Genomic DNA, 15,321 nt, shown 5'->3' on the forward strand with positions numbered 1-15,321 from the left:
GCAGTACTAGGCACTAGTGCAGATGTTGCGTGGGGCTGTTTTAGTACACTAACCAGACGGAAGTAGATGGTTCACATGTACTTAATTGCAGCACCACATTTCTGAACCATGTACTCTGAGCAATAACACCCAGCGAGTCGCGATGGCGTACGCGACTACGCTTGTCTGTTACGCTTTAATCATCGTCACATTAATAGCGCTTATACAAGAGTCATGGGCTGGGGTTGACCCTGCCAAGCAGCGATGTGCGTTCACACGGGGGACGTGGTGCACCAACTACGCACAGCAGGAGGTACACGGCACCGGCCGCCGTTCTTTGCTGCCCGCCCCCTCAGCCCTGGCCACTAGTACCCCGCCTGCACATGAATATCGTTAGCCCTGAAGCACACCTATATGCTGTGTGTTGGGCCAGGCGGGCCGTGCGCAGCGTGTACCAGCGCAATGCAACCCACCCCACCCCTGCCCCCGCCACTGCGGGTTTCCACCCAGCCATCCATCCGGTTCCGTCGGCTTCCCTTTGTGCACATCTGCAAATGTGTCCTAATAGTACAGCCCGTGCTTGACCACGACCCGCTACCGCTAATCGCCGCAGCTTGTGCCATGGAGACCGGCGCCTCGCGGCTCCAAGGAATGCGAGGGCGGCTGCAACAACGTGGGGAGATGCAACTACGACACAGGGCTGTGCGACTGCCCGGCCGGCTGGACGGGAGCGGGCTGCAAGACTCCTCAGAAGCGGCCATGCACACATATGCAGAGGTGCGCGGCTGCGCGGTTGGGGGCTTGTCCTGCAGGACGGTATTGTTTCAGTGCAGCGCCGCCAAACCTTACCTCCATTGCGACCTGCTTGTACTGCACGCGCCGCCACCGGGCGTCGCGACCCGCATGCAGAAAGGGCGACGCGGGCGAGAACGCGACGGAGCCGTATTCACACATCGGACCCGATGGCCGCGACCTGGACTGGACCAACGTGCCCTTCCCGCAGTACTATTCCAGATGCGGAGGTGGGGCAGCGCGGGTGGGGTGGCATTCGGTGTGGGAGGAGGATGCCAATGGATGATGGGACTGTAGAACTGGCGGCGGTGCACACAAGCCCATGGGCCATGGCAGGACGCACGAACAGCGCTCGATGGCCCTCTGCCCTGTGTGTGTGTGTGTGTGTGTGTGTGTGTGTGTGTGTGTGTGTGTGTGTGTGTGTGTGTGTGTGTGTGTGTGTGTGTGTGTGTGTGTGTGTGTGCGTGTGTGTGTGTGTGCGTGTGTTAAAAGGGAAACGAAAGCCGGTGTGTGTGTGTGCGTGTGCGTGTGCGTGTGTATGTGTGCGTATGCGTGTGTGTGCGTGTGTGTGTGTATGTGTGTGTGTGTGTGTGTGTGTGTGTGTGTGTGTGTGTGTGTGTGTGTGTGTGTGTGTGTGTGTGTGTGTGTGCGCGTGTGTGTTTGTGTGCGCGCCGCCGCCGGCCACCGTGGGCTATTTGAGACGCTGGCGGCTGCTACCATGCCCTCTAACACCACGACGTGCACACAATGCATACACCGCTTGCTTGCTTGTATATTGCGGGCACATGGAGTCGAGCTTTCCTTACCATATGCTTCCACTCACACAGGCATATGCGATGACGAGGTGGCGATCTGCTACTGCGACGGGCCCATGGGCCGCATTCCCGCGCCGCCGGGGTCGCCACCCGGCACGCCACCACTGCAAGTGGGGCGGCCGCTCATGACCATGGCACACGCGCCCAAGACGGTACGGCAGGAGCCTCGCGTGGCGCTAGCAGCTCCACGACTCGGCTTGCTATTGGCACGTACGCTTACTTGGTGTGGGCTCGGCTAGGGCACCCCTGGCTAAGCTATGTCGCGTGAGTATTGCGACCACTTTGCCGGCATTTCTCCCGGCGCCGCAGACTTGGGACGGCCGGAAAGCGTTTGGCGAAGTGGACTATAAGCTAGTGTACGGTGAGTACCGAGTGCAGCGACATGCCGTCCGGTTGCTTCATCCCTCGATCTTCAGCTGTGGACTTAGTCTTTAGGCTCTACCGCTTGCTGTTAGCTACGAGTGGAAAGGCCGCCCGCCCCCATGCCTCCCTCAGGCCCCAAGGGCTACTGCAACGTGACTGACCCGGAGTGGGTGCCCAACTGCGGCATGGATGGGTTGGCCGGCCGCACGTGAGTGGCGTGCGTTTTTAGGGCCGGGTGCAGGGTGCACAAGGGTAGAATGTTCAATAGCGTGGCGCTGAAGCGAAAAGGGAATGGGTCGATGTTGCGTGGGTATTTAAAGCCAGGCGCGCGTATTGTACTGCAGCGGTGACCAGGGTCATCAAAGCCGGCGCTGGCGGGACAGTGGGGTGAAGCGAGCCGGGGGCTGGGTTAGGGCCTGAACTGCCTTGCGCTTTTTGGCCGCTGACACCCCCATTTGCCCCTTCGCTCCATCTTGCTCCTCTTCCTCCTGTTGCTGCACTGCTACTCCGCTGTCGCTGTGCAGCTGTGACTCGCCCATGGAGATGTTCTGTCCGGGCAGTTGCGCGGGGCACGGCCGGTGCTACCTGGGATTCTGCGTGTGAGTCAGGTCTTGAAATGGGCTGCTTGATGGGGTTTGGTTGGGGTTGGAGGAAAACGGCAAGGGGCCACGGTGGCACGGGGATTGCTGTCATGCGGGTTGTGGGCTGTTAGGGTCTGCGGTGAGGCGTCAGGCCGGGCCTACAGGGACGTCTGCGACTCGGCTGCTGAGTGCTAACCAAGGCCGCTCCTCCAACCGCTGCTGGCGCCCGCCGCAGCTGTGATGAGGGCTACTACGGCCACGACTGCGCGCGGCGCAAGGCCGGGATGCCGCTGCTGCCCAGCCGCATCCCCACCACGTGAGTGCAGGTGCAGGAGCACATGGTGGGACCATGCCGGGGGCATGGGCTGGGGTTTCGTTGGGACACAATGGCCAAGGCATGCAACAGCGTGCGAGAGCTCGATACCACTGCTCACCCTGTATAACGCAAACGCTCACGCATACACGCGCACGTCTTGTCTGCTGAAGCAGCTTTCCTGCCACGCGCATGCATCCAGGCCCTGGCTGGCAGAGGTGGTCCGGGAGCCGCCTTCCGCCTTGGAGCCGCCGCCGGCGCCAACCCGGCGGCGGCCGCTGATTTACGTGTACGACCTGGAGCCCATGTACCAGTCCAAGATCCTGCAGTACAGGTACGGCTTGCGGTACATGCGGCGCACTGTACTACGGCCCCGTACGGCAGCTCTCTCCAGCAGGTACTAGCAGCCCTTTCAAAAGGGCCATTGCATCCGGACTCGCATTTTCTCCCTCGCTCATGGGCTCTAAAGCACATGCCGCCAATCCATCCCCAGGGTCACGCCGCGCTGGTGTGTGCACCGCTGGCACGTGTGGCCCGCCAACCACACCGAGTGGACCGACCTATGGGTCTACGCCATGGACACGCTGCTGCATGAGAGCCTGCTGGGCAGCCCCCACCGCACCTTTGACCCCGAAGAGGTGAGAGGCGGCGGGCGGGTGGCGCCCACGTGTTTGCCTAGGCCTGCTGCAAAGAGTGCTTGGGCGATACTCGGAAAAGCGCAGGCGGCTTCAGGGATGGCAAGCTGAGCCATGGGACAAATCAAGTTGGGCCGCGCCGTGCTCTCTCTGTCTCGCGCTCCCTGTTCCGCAGGCGGATTTCTTCTATGTGCCGCACCAGGCCTCCTGCCTGCCCTTCCCCATCGGCGCCTGGGCGGACTTTCCCTGGTTCCCCGACGCTGGAGGTGGGTGGCGGCCGCTGGAAGCAGGCGGTGGGGCCGCAGTGCCAATGCTGACACACGGCTGGCCATGCCACCTGCCCTGCTCGTGACTTGGATGGACATCACACGGGTAGCGGCACGTGTGAACGACAGCAGCAGCAGCAGCAGTAGTAGGTAGGACTCAAGTCGGCCGCTGGTGCCGCTACCCTGTCGCCGCTGCCCTTGCTGCCTGATGCAGGGCCCCGCACTCGGCAGATGCTTAATCTGGTGATAGACACGGTGCAGTGGATCAACGCCACCTTCCCGTTCTGGCAGGTGCGCAAAGGGCTGGCAGGCGCGCGCGATGTGGCTGGGCGGCGTTGTATGTGACATGTGGCGGATGACGGGTGGCAGGGACGTTGTGATCTCTGCAAACTCCTCGTCGTAGTGCACACTTCGCTACGTGCATCTGGCCTGCCGGACAAATTCACACCCGCGCAGCGCCGGGGCGGCCGGGACCACATCTTCACGTTCACGCACGACGAGGGCGCGTGCTGGGCGCCCAACATTGTCAACAATTCAATCTGGCTCACACACGTAAGCGGTGGCAGGGCGATGCCGGGAGAGTTGATTCCTGGGAAAGCATAGGAGCTTGAGGTCTGTGTTGGGATGTGGCGAATGTTGTGGCATGCGACAGGCGTTGACCTCATGGTGTGTTGCGGACTCAGGTGTTTTCTTCCTCATATCGTTACCTCTTGTCAACTCACCGACCCTCGTGGCGCCCTTTCCCTTCGCGCAAATTCCCGTGGCGCCCAGTGGGGCCGCACGGAGCTCAACCACACGTGAGTTGGATGGCGCTGGGCTCTTGTCTAGACACAAGTCCCGCACAAGCATTACCAGATCCTCCGCCGCTGGACTCGCTCTGCTTCGCCTCAGCCTTGCCTGCCTTAGCTGACCTTGCCCACCTGGGCACGACTGCGTAATCTATGGTCCTTGAGTCCCGACACTGTATGTCACTCGCCCTCGTTGCCCCCAAGGCCCCAATCATTAGCCACCTAAACACGTCTCCTTGAACCCCTCGCGCCGCCACCCCAGGAGCAACACGGCCTATCTGTTGGACAAGTACGACCGAGACACGCCCACCATCCTGCAGCCCGACGGCTTCGTACACCTGTTCAAGGGCCACCCCTGCTACAACCCTGAAAAGGTACTTCATGGCTCCGGCGTACAGTGTCGTAATGCAAGCGCGGGAGTTCCATGCATTGATACGCGCCTACGCGAGTGCTATCAAAGGCATGAGCGAGATTGGAAAGCGGGAGGCCGCGTGTATGTGGGACCAGGCGGTAGGCATGCTGTGAGGTTGTGGCATCTCGCGCAAAGGTTGAGGCCGCTCGTTCACACCCTTCCCGCCCAAGCCAACGTATTGCCGCTGCACACCCACGCGCACCCAGGACCTGGTCATCCCGGCCTTCAAGGCGCCAGGCCACTACGCCAGCAGCGGGCTGGTGGGCGCGCCCACTCGCGAGCGGGACCTGCTGTTCTTCTTCAGGTGCGGACTGCGGCCGGGTGTAAGCGGGTTGAGGCATAGTGTGCGTGCCCTGTGAATATGGGTGCGGGTACGGTATTGTGCACATACATGGTCGGGGCGCCTGCCTCGGGTCCCCCCTTGCACCCTTCCCTATCTGCACCTGGCCGTCCGCCTTGGCCTCCTCCCAGTCCCCCCGTTTCCGCGCCGGGTGCCGCCTCATGCCCTCACGCCTCCACCAGGGGCGACGTCGGCAAGCGGCGCCAGCCCAACTACAGCCGCGGCGTGCGCCAGGCCATCTACCGCGCGGCCAAGGCGGGCGACTGGGCCGCCAAACACAAGTTCTACATCGGCGGCCACGACGACGTCAAGGGCGAGTACAGCGACATGCTCAGCCGGGCCAAGTTCTGTCTGGTGGCGCCAGGTGAGCCTGAAGAGCGCTCGCGAGTCGTCACCAGTCGTCACCTTGGGCAGTCGCGAGCGGGTAGTGGGAGGGCCAAGCTGGGTATGGTGCCCATATGCTGCTCACGCACGCACTGCGGCGCCCATGTTGCACCACGTTTGACGGTCTGTTCTGCCCGCAGGTGACGGCTGGTCGGCGCGCATGGAGGACGCGGTGCTGCACGGCTGCATCCCGGTCATCATTGCGGACGGCGTGCACGCAGTTTTTGAGTCCATTTTAGACATTGATGGCTTCGGGCTGCGCATCCCACAGGAGCAGGTGCTTTGGGGGCCGGGTTATGTGTGTATGTGCGTGTGTCAAAACGAAGCGAATCACCTGGGAGCTCCCCAGGAAAGTACTTACGGTGTGTGTTGGGTGCCGGGAAGTGCTTGCCTTGCGCGGCCTTACAAAACCTACAGGGCGCGCACGTGCACTCCTTAGTCACCGCTGCATGCGCGTACACATGCACGCACATGCACTCCTTCCCTTGTGCTCTCTAACACACACGTAACCCCTCTCTACACTGCCGCAGGTGCCACGCATCCTGGACATCCTGCTTGCGGTGCCGCCGCGCGCAATCCGCTCCAAGCAGGCACACCTGGGCCGTGTGTGGCAGCGGTGAGAAGTGGTCATTGCTGGGGACCGTATCCATCGTGGGATTCATCGCGGCGTTGTGGTAGTACCATCAGTGGCCATCATGCTTGGTCTGTCACGCTGTCTTACCCATGCACCTGGCCGTAGCAGCGGCGCCACCTAGAGTAGGTCCATGCTTTTTCGTGGCGTTTCAGCTTCCCTTTCTACCCACATGACGCGTTGCCCTTGACCCCGCTCATCGTCACAGGTTCCGCTACGCCTCCATTCCGGGTCTGTCCGACGAGCTCAAGCGAATGCAGTTGCACAACCAACCGCGGCTGCAGGCGGAGGCCATGGCGCTCGCAAACATCACTGCCGCCGCGGAAGCCGGTGGCGCGGCGGCGGCGGCGCCCAAGCTGCCGTTGCCGCGCCCCTTCGCCGGGGACCCCACCGAGGATGACGCATTCGACACAATCATGCAGTGGCTCTACTCGCGCATACCGCACACGCGCGGATAACATGGTCTTTGTGCACGAGAACAATATGACTTAGCGGTGTGTTTGAACGAGGAGTACAGCATTCTTTCGCTGGTATCCTGCACAAGCGGCAGGCAAGTGTAACCAACAACAACAAAAAAAAACAAAAAAAAAGTGCAGTCTGCGCCCGGTAGGAACGCAATACTGTGCGCGCGAACGCGTGGGCTGGGCGCACATGGATAGCAAAGTGGTGAACGACAAGAGAAGCACAGGACGATTGCTATGACATAGCAGCAGCAAGGATGAAGGCGTGGTGTTTTCCTGGCTGCTGGAGCAGGTGGCGGGCACAGGTGCGAACTACGGAACCAAGAAGCCTGGCCTTCGCCATGAAGGCAAACGTTACAAAGCGTGAGAGGCTGGTCTTTGCACGGGCGAAAGCTGGGAGGACGTGCTCAGGTGCAAGGCTGCAAGCACAATATAACACCTGAACGGAGACACTGGCACGGCAGACGTGCCAACAGACATGCCGCAGCCCCTGAGGAGCCGGAACACTGGAGTTCCGGCCCCAGCGCTGCTTGCAGCTGCACTCCTAGCACTCACACGCGTATCGGCAGCCGCAAGCCTAACGGAAATTGCTTTGCCAGGTCGCAGCAGGTGGTGGTGTTCCAGAGATCTACACTCATCATCGCCGGGGTGTATGGTACGGTAATGGACCAGGCGAGGTGGGCAGGAGGGGTACAGGCGTGTACGGGCATGACAAGTACCAATCAATTCGTGGAGTCTGCTCATGAAAGGCGAGCACCTGCGCTGGAAGGCATACGGTGCCCGCGGATTCGGACACCTTGATTTACGTGGCCTGCTTCTTGTTTCGCACACTGTTGCAATTGCCAACAGCCACGAGCACCACCACACTCGTCGACACCACCACGGCAGCTGTCTGTAGCGTGGCACACACCACCAGCCTTGCCCACGAAGCAACCCTCCACGGAATGACGGAATGCGCGTCCAGTCCAGGTGCCAACACGATCACGGAAGGGCACGCGCTTGCACACTACCGTGCATTGCCTGCAGCCCTGGCCTGCAGCTCCCTCGTGGCCGCAGCCTTCCGAGGCAGCATTGCTTCCAACCCCTCGTGCTACCACGGTACCACCCTAACTTCCCTTCCCCATCTCCACGCACCAATCAACCTCATTACGCAAGTTCACACACTACAGTACTTCGAAGCACGGAGCCTGTATCACGACCTGCGCTTGCACATGCAGTCCACGCGCCGCCCTAGCCTACAGCCATAGGCCCATAGCAAATGTTCACTGCTTGTGTTGTGCACGCGCTCACATGCATATGATGGTTTTGTCAGCTTTGTCCTAAGCCCCTGTACGTCCGTATGCCGAAGTATGTACCACACTCTGATTGCCGTCAGCGTGCCCTCCTCAGAAGCACTCACTTCATGTCGAAGTCGGCAAATCGCACTCGTATGCGCTCGTGTGCTTCTTACTTGCCGATGGGGTAGGGCAGCTTCCGCAGCACCAAGGAGCAGGCGTAGAAGGCCTCCTCCAGCTCCTCCAGGATCTCGTCCATGATAAACTGGAACGTGTTCCAGCGCACCTGCATGAGGCACCACAGGCCGTCCCGAAGGGTGTGGCGCGCAAGGGTTTTGGTGATGTAGCACGACCAACGGGCCAGCTACAAGCCAGCAAGCGGCCTCGCGCCGGCGCACACGCCATACCTGCGACAAGTAGCCTTCCTCTGTGGGCGGGAAGGTCACCGGCTCCACCACAAGGGTACTCGCCTCCAGCCCGCTCATCCCCCGCGTGAGGTTGGCCAGCATCTCCTCCGTAAACTCCTGACCCAGGAATCCTGCGCCTGCGGTGGCGGCGGCAGCAGCAGCGGCTGCAGCACCGCCGCTGCCTAGGGCTGCAGCTGGATCGACTGCAGCGGCGGTACCTGAAGCGGCGGCGGGGGCGGCAACGCCGCCAGAGGCGATGGTGGCTGCCGTGGCCGTGGCGGCGGCTGAGGTGACGAAGACGCTGGATGTGAAGCCAGTGGCTGGCGCTGCCCCAGCTGCCGGCGGCACTGACTGAGCTGCCGCTGGGGTACCTCCGGCAAGTGCACTCCCGCCCACGCCCACGCCTGCAGCCGTGCCCATGCCCGCGCCCATGGACTCATTCACGCTCCGGCGCTGCGAATAGTTGGAATCAGTGGACGGCCTGTGTGGAAGTTGGGCAGGCAAAACTCAGTGTAGATCGCGACATGGGACGTATGGGGTGTATGCAAGCGTCATTGGCGCCAACATGCTTGTGTCGACCGCACCGCACCTTGAAAACACCGACTGGCTGGGGTCCTGACCAGTGGCGCTGAAGCGTGCGAATCGCGACATCACCGCGAAGGGCGAGCCGACGTCGCTCGTACCGGTGCCGCCGGCATCCGCGCCGGTGGACGTTAATGCTGCGTCCAGTGCGGTTAGGTCACTACCGGACTGAATGGTGGGCAACGAGCGAGGCGCGCTGATGGTTGCAGCGCCGCTGGCTGCCGCCGCTGGAGGACCGCCACTGTTGGACGGCGTCCGCTGCGCCGGCGGCCGTGGCGGCAGCCCTCCAGATGCCGTATCTGACCCCGGTGCGACGCTACTGACACTGCCCGACTGCTCTTCGCCCAACGGCGGCGGCGGGGACGGAGCAGGCGGCAGCGGGGCGCGTGGTGGCTGTGGCAAGCCCTGCCCCACCTGCGCGGAGGCGCGTGGTTCCAGCGCACCCGCTGGCGCCAAGTCAGGAAAGATACCCGGCGCAAGCGTGGGCAGCTGCGCCAGAGCGCCGGGCTGCGCAGACTCTGTGTTCTCTGTGACACTGTACGTAGCCGCCGACTGACCCGACCCATTGCGAGCTGCCGGCGACTGGAGCTGTGCCGAGGCTGTATCAGCCAAAGCCGGCTGCTGCAACGGGGCAAAGCTGAAATCGGCGCCACCAAAAATGTCGAACGAGTCACTCCGGTCAACGAGTGCAGGCGCTGGGGCCGCCACCATTGCTGCCGTTGCACTTGCACTTGCAGGCGCGGCTGCCGTCCAGTTTGCGTCAGCCCCAGAACCAGCAGCGGCAGACTCTGAGCGCGGCGCCCCTGACAACAGCTGCGCCCGCTCATCCTCCTCCTCTTGCTCATCGGGGTGCTGCTGCTGCTGCTGTTGCTGCTGGAGCAAGAGCTGGTGCTGCTGCTCCTGCACGAAGCGCCGAGGCGGCAGGTGCAGCGTCACATGCGCCCCGGGCGTGCCCGACAGCAGCCGTGATATGAACATGCCCCCGCCGGCCCCAACACTCGTGCTTGCGCTGCCGCCAGGCAGCTGGCTAGCCGATGCGCTCTTGCCGCTGGGAGCCGTGCCCAAGGCACTCGTTGCGGCACCACTGCTGCTGCCGGACGTCGTCCTGCGCGCGGCTGATGGCGGCACAGGGATTGGCGAGGACATGCCTGCGGGGACTGCGGCCGGCGACGTAGAGGTGGGCTGCTGCGCCAGCAGGGGCATCTTCTCCAGCTGCCTGCAGCAGGGCGGTGATTGGCGATGGCGATACACCGTGAGCCGCTGCCGCGCTACGCAGGAGCATTTTCTGGGCTCTCAAACCCTTGCCCAGTGCCGCACCGGTATCCGCGACCCACCACATACGAAAAAGCGAAGTGCACATTACCTACATGTCCTGTTCCGGCGACGCCGCCGGACCCTGTGAGCCCTGCGAGATTCGCCGCGCCACCGCAGCTGCAGCCACCACGCTCGCTATGCCGACCGTTGCCTTTCCGTTGCCGCTGCCCGCGGCAGACAGCATGCCGATGCCGCCCGCACGGATGTTGCCACTGCCTGTGGCCTTACTGCTGCCGTCAGTCAGGCTGCCCTCGCCCTGCACGCTACGGCGTGCCGATCTGGCGCCAGCGCCGGCTCCAAGCGCTCCGCCGCCAATGCTGCCGCTTCCACCAGCGACACCACTCCCGCCGACAAAGACACCGCCCGTGCGGTTGGCGCCGGACGGCGGGAGGGAGGGCATGGCGTTCGATAGGGTCCTGCGCGTCCGCTTGACCTGGAACACCGTCTGCCGCGCCCGCGCGTCGCTGATCTGTTGTCATGGAATTATGGGATCATGTTCAGCCGTTCAGGTGTGGGCATCAGTCAACCAACACGGTGGTAAGGAATGCCGCGTTACCTCCCCAGCCTCTACACCAGAGCAGCCTCTTGGTGCAGCCGCCCACACAAGCATACCGCAGCGCCGCCGCATCCAGCAGCCCACCTGCATGAGGCAGTCGGTGACCTGCCCCAGCGTGAGCAAGTTGTCCACCTCGATGTGGGTGCTGTTGGGGAACGCCTGCAGCAGGTCGGCGATGGCGCGGCTCTGGTACTCCGCCAGCTCCGACAGCAGCTGCTTGGGGTAGTAGGTCTGCAGCACGCTCTCCATCTCCGCGTCAAAGCCCTCCTCAAAATCCAGCAGCAGCGTCTGCATGGGAGGCGGTTCCCGGCATGATTGGGTAGGAGCTGATGATGTTGGAACGGGAGTGCGTGAGTGAACCGGACTGAGTCGGGTACGAGGGTGTGTGGTGGGCTCGTGGTACACGAGGGAGGGACGGGCCTCTTGCGTTTGGCCTGTTCCCGAGGCCGTGCTGCTGCCGGTAGCGCTGTGCTGTGTTGAGTGTGCCCAGCGGCCGCCTGCTATGGGTCATTGCACCCCACAGCGACCCGCACGACGCCCAGGAGACAGCCGCATTGTGCTACGCAGCGGCCGGAGTGCGCGCCCGCATCCCACGCCACGCATCCTGCCACAGCCCACAGCCGCCCACGGCACCTATCCACTTTCATTCTTGACGGGGTGCCTGTGTGCTCACCCACAGCATGCGCGCCAGCCGCCGCACGCACGTGGCCATGTCCTCCAGGTCCTTCTTGGGCACTGTCCAGCGGCCCTTCACCGGGAACCAGTGCACGCCTGTCAGCAGCAGGTCAAAATACGTCCGAGAGGGCAAGACCCGTCAAAGTCCGGTCATGAGCAAGGCGCGGACGGAGCACATCAGCGGCATAAGCCGCGAAACAAAGAGGGGCGCGCGGTGCAGATACGGTACGGCCTGCTGTTGCCATCACGCATCCGGGGTGTGTGGGCGCTCACCCGGCAGGAAGAAGTACCGCCCGTAGAAGTGCCAGACGTAGATCTCGCCCTTCACCTGCGCTAGGCTCTCATCCACCTACAGCGCGGGAAATGGAATTTCAAGTAGGCACCCAGCCAATTGCAGGAGGGCCATGACAACCGGCATGGAGGCGACACGGCTCAATGCAGGGCCGACAGCGTGAGCAGCATGCAGGGTCATGGCCTGCACGCGTTGTGGTACGTGTGCTAGTATCACCTACCCACCTTGGCAAGCGTGGTATACACAGTGGTAAACAGCTTCTCGACAAGAGCTTCCCGCGACTCCTGCATAACAACACGCGAGGAAAGCGAACGGATCCATTCGTTAACCAATTTAGGCTTTCTCATTGCTTAGCTCAACAACCGGTGGGTCGGATGCAGTCTGTTTGGGCTTGGGGGGGGTCTGATTCCTATTTAAAGGACAAGCGCATTCTCCTCTGTGACTCGGCCTCCCTTTTTCCCTCCTACTGCCCGCCCCCTCTCTCCCCGTGCCCGAACCTTTGCTTCCCTTGGAACTGATAAAATAAAAAACGCCTGCTGTCAGTCGCCCTGACACAACACCCCACACCCCACGCACCATCTCCTCGTCCCGCTGCACCAGCAGGTCCAGGTAGTCAGAGCTCATGTCGAACTGCGCGCTCGCGCTGTGCCGCGACAAGCTCTTGCCGCCGCCGTTTGCCGTTGACGCCAGCAGCGCCGAGTCACTGGTGCTGGACTTGAGCCCGTTGGCGGCGCCACTGGTGTGTGCGTTGGCCGCAGCCGCCTCCATTCGCTCCTGAACCCCAGCGTAGCCGTGCCGGTAGTGCTTTCGGTGCGCACGCCTGTAAACGTTGTGAAGCTGACATGTTGGTATGGAGCGCTTTCCTGAGGGTGGATACAATAAAAGCAGCTGAGCCTTCCCATCGTTCAAGCAGTCGCCACACTCACTTAACGCTTGCGCCGGGGCCTGTGACGCCGCTCAACGCCCACACCTGCGCATCAGCACGAAGGCCCAAAACAAATTGACGCTGGGCGCAGGCTTACTTCCACGGAATCTCGGTTGCTCTGCCACTCCTTCGCATCCATCTACTCTCACCACCACTGCATGCCCCCAGCCTCGCCCTAGCCGCTCTCCAGCCGCTCCTAGCGGCGCCCAGCCCAGCCCCAACCCCTGCTGGCCCACCTCTCTGTTGAGGTCGTGCAGCGACTTGAGAGCCTTCTTCATCTCGCGCAGGCTCTCGATGGAGGCGCTGCGGGGCAGCACCAGCACCGCCAGCAGCACACTGAACAGCCCGCCCGCGAAGATGCCGCCCACACGCAGCAGCGCCAGCTGGAGGGCGCCTGGGAGGCGGCATTGTCAGCACGAGGTTAGGACGGAGTCGGAATGGTGCAGCGAAAACCTCGTGCGAATACATGGTGGAATGAAATTAGGGTTGGAGCAAGGACGACGATATGGGTCGGAAGGCGCATGGGGTTGGGGCGTGCTTCGGGGATGAGGAAGTTGGGCCAGGGCAGTAGGTCCGCCCGCCCCCCCTGGGGATGGCAACAGGGGCATCGAAGTCCGCAACCCACCTTTATCCGGCTTGGCACCAAAAGCCACAATGCAGTACGTCAACTGCATGAAACGCGCTGCGAGCACGAAGGCGGGGTTTGGGGACACGTCGGCAAACTTGCCCTTGCCATAGACCTAGCAGGTGGGATTGTGGAACAAGCACTCCAAAGTCCCCGCACCCTCGCTGTCCCACTTCTTCACGCAGCACGCCCGACGATGTGAGCCCCAGTTCCCAGAGTTATGCGGCAACGTACCCAGCTGGTCCAGCGAACGCTTGAAGGCCCTGCAAGGCGTGCATCAGACGGGCAAGGGTTGCGGGCCAGTAACCATCAGCTTTTGAACTGCCACCAGCTTTGGAGCTGCCACCAAGGCTGCCACTGGCTAAACCACAGCAGTGTTCAACACCATTGTTCGCGCGATATCACACGCGCCAGCTGCACTTGTCACGAGCATAGCAGCGAACAGTATGTGGTAGGCCGCAGCATTAAGGAGTGTTGTGGCTAGAGGATTTCCTGCTGGTGGGTTGATTGCGGCTGTGCTTGTGCTTGACCGCGAGACGTGGCTGGACGCATGGCGGGCACTCACAGAAAGGTAGTGGCCCAGATGGTGACCGCGGCTCCGAACGAGATGAAGGCCCCAGCCATCGCCTGTTCGAACAAAGCCCAGCCGATCTGGTAGCACAAGAAGCCTAAGAAGCCGCCCACTGCCGTGCCCAACAACCGGTCGAACGCCACCTGAGCCACCTTGCCGATCAGCGGCGCTGTCACCACAATGGAGGTAATAGCCGCCCCTGCGCGGTTGAGAGTAGTGCCGGGCCGGGCCGTGGCGACAGTGTGCACCGTGGGCGCCCAGGGTGCATTACTGCCAGCCCCGGCTTATCGGATGCCAACCCTGAACCTGGACCTAATATACCCGTCGCGTGCGTGGGTGTATGCACAGCTGACATCTACAGCCCTGGACTAGACTACCAGCCGGATGCTGCTTACAGTTGCAGCTCTGCCTGAAGCTGGTCGCGAGCGCCGCGTGCTCCGGAGGGAAGGGGATACTATGACCAAGCATGCCAAAGAAGCACACGGCGATGCTAAGCCGCGTCGCGCGCCGCTGCCAGTCGGGCACCACCGTGAAGTCCACCTGCGGGGGAAACGGCCGACGTGTTTGTACCGAAACGCGTAGCCCGCCGGGTTTGCCCCGGAAAAAATGTGGGTCGGAGCTGTAGTGACACACCATGTTGCCACTGCACGACTGCATGGTTGTAGGCACACTCCATTGCCCCACGCTAAAAGAAGCAACTGTGGCGTCGCCCCACTGCCCTTCGCACGGCTTGCCAGGTGTAAATAACCCTAGTAAGACAGGAACTGTTTGTTGGGCTCAGGCATAGAACTTGCGAGACTGTCTCCATCTTTGGTGCTTGATGGATATGGTGTGAACCAGCCCCTTCGTCGTCCGGCCGCACTGGGCCGCCTCGCCCGCCTGGTGCGTCCATGGCTAGAACAGCAGCTGCTGCCTCCAAACCCCCGCCCTGCGTTGGCCCCCCCCCAGCGCACCTTGAAGTCCACGGCCCGCACCCTGGCTTCAACTTCCGCCAGTGCATGCTTCAACCGGATAATAGAGATGTGATGCCCGGCCGCCGGGCCGTTGCTTTGCCCGGCAACCATCCTTCAAGCGATGCGGCCAGGGATTGACGGTCTCCTAGTGCAATAGTACTCTTGCTGGTATTTTAAAATGGTACGGAATGCTCATTTGCGCGGGACGGCAAGCGGCACTAGCAAATTCTGGCCAGTCGGGAATATAATACGGTATACTCGTCCTCGACGCAGACGACTCGAGCGTCGCGCCCTTGAGTGGCTTTAGAGAGAGAGTAAGAGAGAGCAGAGTGTTGAATCTACAAGACTCGTAGAGAAAGTAATCCTGCAAGTCTCCCCCAGTGCTGA

General features: G+C 62.2%; 2 protein-coding genes across 2 annotated transcripts; one reads left to right on the top strand and one right to left on the bottom strand.

Moving 5' to 3' along the window:
- Positions 1–48: 48 nt before the first annotated feature.
- Positions 49–7,240, top strand: CHLRE_03g157000v5 (uncharacterized protein). Its single transcript, XM_043060616.1, has 20 exons — positions 49–292; positions 593–756; positions 889–1,001; positions 1,599–1,738; positions 1,896–1,947; positions 2,082–2,157; positions 2,474–2,548; positions 2,766–2,846; positions 3,046–3,177; positions 3,337–3,481; positions 3,654–3,744; positions 3,959–4,035; positions 4,201–4,296; positions 4,516–4,541; positions 4,795–4,906; positions 5,151–5,248; positions 5,467–5,648; positions 5,809–5,945; positions 6,199–6,284; positions 6,508–7,240. The coding sequence occupies exons 1-20, from the start codon at positions 143–145 to the stop codon at positions 6,755–6,757; spliced, it is 2,283 nt and encodes a 760-aa protein (XP_042925745.1). The 5' UTR covers positions 49–142; the 3' UTR covers positions 6,758–7,240.
- Positions 7,241–7,482: 242 nt separating this feature from the next.
- On the bottom strand, positions 7,483–15,278 carry CHLRE_03g157050v5 (uncharacterized protein). Its single transcript, XM_043060617.1, has 16 exons — positions 14,935–15,278; positions 14,377–14,521; positions 13,976–14,180; positions 13,645–13,673; positions 13,411–13,467; positions 13,022–13,179; positions 12,787–12,830; positions 12,437–12,680; positions 12,085–12,144; positions 11,842–11,917; positions 11,567–11,664; positions 10,978–11,181; positions 10,391–10,806; positions 9,031–10,239; positions 8,442–8,922; positions 7,483–8,320 (listed from the first exon to the last, which is right to left on the bottom strand). Exons 1-16 carry the CDS (start codon positions 15,043–15,045, stop codon positions 8,207–8,209), a joined length of 3,651 nt encoding a protein of 1,216 aa, XP_042925746.1. The 5' UTR covers positions 15,046–15,278; the 3' UTR covers positions 7,483–8,206.
- Positions 15,279–15,321: the final 43 nt, after the last annotated feature.

This window comes from Chlamydomonas reinhardtii, chromosome 3, assembly GCF_000002595.2.
Source record: "Chlamydomonas reinhardtii strain CC-503 cw92 mt+ chromosome 3, whole genome shotgun sequence".
In the NCBI taxonomy this organism is placed as follows: Eukaryota; Viridiplantae; Chlorophyta; class Chlorophyceae; order Chlamydomonadales; family Chlamydomonadaceae; genus Chlamydomonas; species Chlamydomonas reinhardtii.